Below are 7,483 nucleotides of genomic sequence, written 5' to 3'. Positions count from 1 at the left end.
TTTCCGAATTTTAGCTACTTATAGCTGTTTTCCCGCTAAACTAGCGGGTTTTTCCAAAAGTGGTAGAACAAAAGTTTTTTATATCGATGTGATGAACGTCATATCAAATTTTCAGAACTTAAAAAACATATTTTGGACAAGTGGACAAACAGAATTAAATTTTCATTTTGGGAAGAAGAAGAAAATCTTATTTTGGCTATAACTTTTGAACGGAGAGTCGGATTTTGACAAATGACCCCTCATTCGACGGGTATTTTCAAAAGGAATACAAATAAAACATTGCGAGGGGGCATTTATCCCCACCGGCCCCAACAGCTCCAAATTTCGAAATTTTCACTTTTTCACTTTCACCGCTCTCTCTCCCAAGCCAATTGATTTTCTTAAAGTCTTGGTATGCAATCCTGTTAGTTTTCGCAATACCTTTCGATAGGTGTATTATTCATTATGATCGGACCATCACAGTAGATTTTCATTTCTTCGTGTATATGGGCACTTCCAAAAAAAAGTCCACCAAGCCAAAAACCTTGAAACTTGAATAAAACATATTTCCACATGATTTTGCCCCGATATTAGTTTCTAATTAGTTGGATACTGAGCTTAACTACAAATTTGGAGTATAGTTTGACTATTTTTATGAAAAACCCCACCAATATACGCAAAAATCAGTTTTTGGCTTTTTTTTTGTTATTTTTTAAACCTGTCTTCTGTTGTAAATTTATCCTATAGGAATGCTAATATGTGACATTTTCCTGTACTGAATGCTTCATTCACATGCTAAACTATTAAGTTAAAGGCAAAACATCCAGCAATTGAGAGATAGAGGTAAAGAAATCCGCTTTACAAAACAGTCGGAAAAAATGTCCCGAGCGACATGTCCCGAGCGAATGTGGTTGAAACTGCATAAAAAAAAAACGGCAAAGAATTTTTGAGTAAAACCAAAAGTATTTCACAGCGACATGTTTGAACAACATTCTAAAAAAAATCGCATTCAAATATTCCATCAGAATTTGCTAATTTCTAGTGTTGTATGAACTTCCTCGAAATCCACTTCTATTTTTGTCCCGAGCGAATACGGCAGTTTTTTACCGATATCTTAAAAACTAAAAGTGGTACAAAATTAAGATTTTTACCAAAAATAGAGCTTGGGAAGAGTGAAAAGAAAAGCCCATAATTAAAATTAAAATCCATTGTTTTACAATTTTTTTTCAACCTTAAAGGTGTGCAAATGTCCCGAGCGACATTTTGGAAGTGCCCATATATAGTAGTCGCCTTCGCACACTCTCCTGGTGCGCTTCGTCACTACATGGACTGCCGTCCATAGTGATCTCAAATTTCCTAACAATGTTTAGATGAATATTTTATATTTTCATTACGGCCTTTTGGAATTAATTGGCTCTATAAAACCCATTACCATTACCCACCGACATATCTGATCATCATCCGCCAAACCAGCAGCATCTTTATTAAAATCATTACGATGATATACCAGGCAATGAAGGCGAAAATGTATTTGGCCCATTAACATGAGAAACGGGAATTGTATTCGGCACATAATTAGGTGAGTGTGTTCAGAAATGAATATGCAACCGGGGCAAAAGAGCACCAGCTCGTTCTCCAGTTGCAGCCAAGTGGAGAGACCACAGCCACCAGATTTCGAATAAATTTGAGGGAGCAACTAAGAAAAACCAACCGAAATGAGGCAGATATTTTTCGTGTGTAGGTAACGTGGCTTTTGATCTTTGCTGCGTTTGTTTGTATACAATTTGATGGCTCGTGTTGATGGATCGTAAACGTGGAATGATGTTCGCACTGTTGCTGCTCCTCTCGCTGATGACGATGATCAACGCAACGATGACGGCACTGTGTGTCTTTGATCATTTGCCGCGCCAGTTGGCAGTCAAAATGTTAATTTATATGTTCTGCTCCCGCCTACAATCGAAACAGGCAGAAAACGAGAGAAAAAGGCCTGCCAGGGGCACTAACAACTTTACAAACATGTTTGAGATTTTTATTACTGTGTGAAAATGTTGGATTCTTCCGTAAAATCCGGCTAGGAAGGATCAAACAAATTTATGGGTGGGCGCAGCCAGATCTGGCAGGCCAGATCAGCTCGGTTCAGATCAGTCGGGTCGGGAAAACTTTTCATTGTGATTGATGGATGCGGGATGCCTACCACAAAAACAGCAGCGGTAGCAGCCAAAAGCCAACCGCATTCCCAGAGGGATTTTGATTATAGACAAGTTGTCGGTGGATTTTTATTATTGTGGAAATCGATCAAACCACTTGACGGCTGATCAAAGACAGCACACACAGCGAACATTTTTATGTCGATATCTCTCGTATTTTAATGCGCGTATTTTTTATACGATTTAATTATTGTGAATTTCGTTTTCCTTTGTTTTTGGATATAAAAATGTTGGCAGCTTTTGTATGCTGAGTTATGCAGATTCGCTTTTAACGAAAGTTGATGAGGTTCAATTGCAACTTGAAGAGGATAAATTTAAATTAATGAGTCAATCGAGCACAATTTATTGAAAGCTTTAAATTTAAATGAATAACTTGAAAGAATATTCCTTAATTTATTTTTTAATTCATTTTCTTTATTTTCTATAAAATCTGAACATGTTAATATACTTGACAATTGAACTACCGTTTTAATAAAACTTTTAATAAATCTTTAAATAATATGAATATATTTTTTTAGCACCAACCGATCATGTTATATATCCCTTTTAGTCATCGATTTCCCTTTGTGCATTGTGTGGAGGATAGTGAACATATTTCCCCATAAGTTGATTACTCGTTACTTGTTAGCAACAATGTGTAATAAAGCAAAACTTGCTCAGTCCAACCGAGATAAATCCGCTTCAGGACGAGGACAATAACGAGCTGAGCCAAGGGTAAGCTCGAACCTGTCCGATTGTCTGGCACTGCGGTTGTCTTGGCCACATATTCCCCGCCAGAAAGCAGAAAGAAACATTTGTCTCGCTTAATTTAAACAGATTTGCGAGATTATTGTCATGCCGACGTTGAGGCAGCAGTTTCAATTCGACCGTAGACAACCCGCAGTGCCAGCTGACAGATGAAGATGGCGGTTTTAAAGGGGGTAGGCGAATTAAGCGAATCGAGAATGGAGAATCAGAGAGTTGGAGAATCCCCGACTGTAAAGGGGAGAAAGTTGCTGGGCAAACCAGAGCAAGCCAACCGCAGTGATGCAAGCGAGTGCAAGGCAAATCTCCTCTCCTGACAGCCGCGAGCCGGCAACTTTTAATGTTTTCTTTGCCAAAGACCACGGCATTTCCGAGTGGGATGTTTGGATTGCAGAACAAATTTGCGGAGAACGTTATGCAAGTGACAGGCGACAGATCGGGGGATCTAAAGAATGCTGCTGCTGTTGTGAATTGTGGATGAAGATGATGATGGTTCCCTGATTCCCCGATTCCAACACAAGCCATATTTAAAACGCTTTGATGTTTCACCGCAGCAGCAAGAGGTGTCTGCGGCGCGATTTCAACTCATGTCGGGCTTGACACGATCGGAGCTTCATGCTCTGATCCGAGATGAAGCCTCCCAGATCAAGCCCGCCAATCTGACGGCCTGACTGATGCAGATCCAGATCCAGATGGAGATATGGAGATGCAGATGCTGATGCTGCCTGCCCACTTTTAATTGTTAATGAACGGTAACGGGAGGGGAATCTCAAGACACACACTCAGAAAATAGTAGCGTCTTAATGAGTTGGAGAATAAATACTTCTTATGAAATTTTATAAATTCCAGTTATAAACCTATTACCAAACTAATGAAGAAATACATAAAATATATTTTTACAAAAAATATAACTATTTTCGAGAAGTTTTCAATAGATAATTTTAAGGTATAATAATAAACTTAAAATGAAAACAAATTTTGGAATCTAAAATCTAATCTAATCTAAAATTATTTGTTAAAATTTATTTCCGATACTATAATTTTAATTTTTTTTAAATTTAAATTTTTTTAAATCCTTATAATTTATATATTTTAAGGAAAATATTTCCATGACCCCTTAGTAGTTTTTTGAGTGCACATACTCACTTGACAGCAAGACCGGCTAACTGCCTTGGACAGCTACTCGTTTCCGGAAGTTTATCTCCGTTGCAGCAAAGCAGCAGCAGCTGCTTGAAAGTCATTAGACTCCGTCAGCCTTGTCACTCAGTTAGCGTTTTGCTACGGCTTCGAGCTGAGACTTTGAGACTCTGAGGCTCCGAGGCACTGCGGCTCCCTAACGGAGACAGACATTTGATCTGGCCTGTCAGCCGGAGTCATGTCAAACTGTGTTTGGACAGCATGTTGCTAGTGTCGGCTGGAGTGGATAAAATGCGAAATGAGACAGGCTTTAACCCTTTGGGAGAAGATCATTCGACCGATCATGACTTAATGATACAATTAACTAATTGGGAAAAGAAAGAGGTTTTCTTATGGCAATAGTTCATACTCACAATGGCAGAGTGTCAATAAAGTCATTGTCAATAATATCTTTATAATAAAAATAATATAATAATATTGATTTCAAAATCAAGGAAAGGGCATCTCCAATTCTCAGTATTAACCACACCAAGTAACCCTTGTAAAACATTCTGAAGTTAAACATTTTTAAACAAAAGCAAGACTATAACCGTTAATATAAAATTGGATAATAAATGAGACCGCAAAATGTTTCGAACTTGTCCATCATTGATCACCAAGGGCAGACTCCACCTTGGACGTTGTTCTCTATCCAAAATTGCATCAACTCTTAAATCAGATGAGGTCGAAGAAGTACCAGCCAATAGACAAAAGGTAGTTCTACCCAAAATCGAAGGAAAACCGAGCCAACGCTATCTGGAGTTCCGGGAAAGGCTGCGATCGGAGGCGCCGCTGGATCCTCTGCTGCCCGAGAGTGCACCACATCCGGCCCACGAAAAGGAGCCCCTGGAGCCGTGGCCCAACAACACCAATCCGCATACGGGGGAAATCGGAGGACAGGCGGGACCAGAACCCACGCGCTACGGCGACTGGGAGCGCAAGGGACGGGTCACGGATTTCTAAGGGAAATCTTCACCTCGACACCTTTTTTGTTTGGACAATTCTGATTTATTAACCGTGTTAACAACAGAAGCACTCACAATTTGTTACACGAGGAAAACCGTGCGCTCCGGTAGCACCGGAATCCAGATCAAGATGAGGAAAATCAAGATTTCCCAGAGCTGCTTCTGCGAAGGCATTACATAAATTTCATTGTGTGTGATTTCCTTGTGGTTTCTTTCGAAAGGATTTGTGGATGGGACTGCCATCAAAAATAAATTGATAGCCCTTTCTTTTGCCTGTCGAAAAAAAGGGGTTCTCAGAATATAGAGAGTTGCGACCGAATCTTCTACTCCCATTATTTATGGTTCAGGGGCAGAGAATCGTGCCTAAGTTGAAATTATTTCGAGTGCTGTTTTGGGGGCTTCTTCGGTCGAAACGTTTCGATTCGTTTGAAATTAAGGCGACAGTTTACGTGATTTTTATTAGAAAAACTTCTGTTCGCCTTGGGTATCCGTAGCTGCTTCTAAATTTGTAGCCCGAGTGCGTTTGACGAAGACACATAAAGGGGTCTTTAAATGCCATAAATTTCTTTGTTAAGGCCCTGAAAAACGTTTTTGTGGTTTAAGAAATTTGTGGGACATTTTCGAAAAAGATTTGCAGCTGTTTTGGTTCGCCTCGTTGTCTGTTGACATTTTTGTGGGCTTTACTATGGATTTGTTAATGAACACAAATAGAAATTAGTGAAATGCTTTCGGAAGCCTGTAAATCTTTTCAAACTAATTGAGAATGTTTCTGCAGAAGATCGCCTACTTAAAATGAGTGAGTCGTTTTAGAATTTTCTACACAATCCGTCAATCTCATTACCATTTCTTGAACATCATCATATGTTTACACCTTTAATCGAATGCCGACGTCGGCAAAACGCCAAATCAAAGATCAATCACAATCCAACAAATTAACCACGTGAAATGCTCGAAAGAAAGATAAATTCCGCATAAATTCCAGGAAATCCACAAAAAGTCTTTAATGTATATACACGAAATTACACAGCAGCTGACTCGGGTGATCCACAAAAATTCGAAATACCAAATCGACAACTTGGCCAACGCTCAACAGGCGCGAGAAGCGATGACTTCCTCCATAGTCATCCATCAAATGCGATTTTCCAATTCGGAGGCCCATGCAACGGCAATTATTTCGTCTATTTTATTTTTAAACGAAATTAACGTGTTGCTTGTTGTTGCTAATGTGTTTTTATTACGTGAAAATCAAGGAAAACACACGCATACCGATGTTCTCAAGATCATTTTATAACCCGAACCGAACGAAACGGAACCGATCCGTATAACGTATACCCTTCTCCATTTCGCCTCTCGGTCGCAAAGTAGTAGGCGCTGATTGATAGAACAAAGTGAAAATCAAATAAAAAACAAAACATAAAATCCCCCAACCGAACCACATTGCGGCCGAAGATCAAAGACCGCCCCTCGATCTGTAATGACAGCTTTGATCATTGTTTTGCCTTTGATTTTTTCCGGTTACGTTTCTCTCACTCGGCCTGTACTCTTTCCTTTTCTTTTTTTTCGGCTGCGAGATGGTCCAACGGTCCAATGCATACGATCATCAGTCTTGTCGGTCGGAGATCTCTCGATCATATCGAAAGTACTTGGAACTGCGGGAACGGGCGAGCACTAGAGGCTGTTTACGATCAATTTCGCACCCACTTGAGAGATTTCGCCTTTGCCGAATTCATTTACAGCTGGCGAAAACTCAGCACCGACGGCCGATTGAAGGCTCTTGTCGGAATTGGGGATTCTACACGTCCAAAACAAGTATTCCCAATAAACCGAGTCGAAGACTTATAACGCACATATTTTTAGGAACTCGTAAAATTCACTTGTCACGTCGGACAATCGGTGTAGTTAAATGGAACGTATATTCCGGTACTAAACCTCGAAATAACTAGCACTAATAATAATTCAATCTTTTATCTCTTTAAATATTATTAATGTTTTCATATCAAAATCGTTTTGTTTTTTCCGGAATCAAATAATTCAGTGGATTAATGATTGCACTTTAATATTTGGTAATCGCTTTCCGAACACAAAAGTATACATTTGTAATACAATTTATCAAAAGAATTACTGAAATAAATCAAAAGTGAGTCAGAAGTGCTAATTTTAGCCTTAAAATTAATTTTAAGCACCTGAGCTTATACAAACTGGGAAATAAACTGGTTGCTAAAATAAATTTGAAGTCATTTACTTGATATCTTACTGGATTTGCTCGTAAATTTCTTGATAATAGTTTCCTTAATTTGTATTCTAAGAAATTAAAAAGTTTTTAAAATTAATTTTAGTTTATTTTAAAATATTTTCTAAAATTTTATCAAGTCATTGGCAAAGCAGAACCAAATAGACAGTAACGAAAGTTGA

The 7,483-nt window shown here is 38.8% G+C and overlaps 1 protein-coding gene across 1 annotated transcript; it reads left to right on the top strand.

Moving 5' to 3' along the window:
• The first annotated feature begins 4,591 nt into the window (after nt 1-4,591).
• On the top strand, nt 4,592-5,357 carry LOC108061270 (succinate dehydrogenase assembly factor 4, mitochondrial). Its single transcript, XM_017147359.3, has one exon. The coding sequence runs from the start codon at nt 4,695-4,697 to the stop codon at nt 5,067-5,069; it is 375 nt and encodes a 124-aa protein (XP_017002848.2). The 5' UTR covers nt 4,592-4,694; the 3' UTR covers nt 5,070-5,357.
• Nucleotides 5,358-7,483: the final 2,126 nt, after the last annotated feature.

Source organism: Drosophila takahashii, chromosome 2L (genome assembly GCF_030179915.1).
Source record: "Drosophila takahashii strain IR98-3 E-12201 chromosome 2L, DtakHiC1v2, whole genome shotgun sequence".
Taxonomy (NCBI): Eukaryota; Metazoa; Arthropoda; class Insecta; order Diptera; family Drosophilidae; genus Drosophila; species Drosophila takahashii.
This window is presented reverse-complemented; position numbering and strand designations above follow the sequence as displayed.

Bases quoted from the DNA above. Each gene is read 5' to 3' on its own strand.
- LOC108061270 (XM_017147359.3), top strand. From the start codon at position 4,695: ATGTTTCGAACTTGTCCATCATTGATCACCAAGGGCAGACTCCACCTT.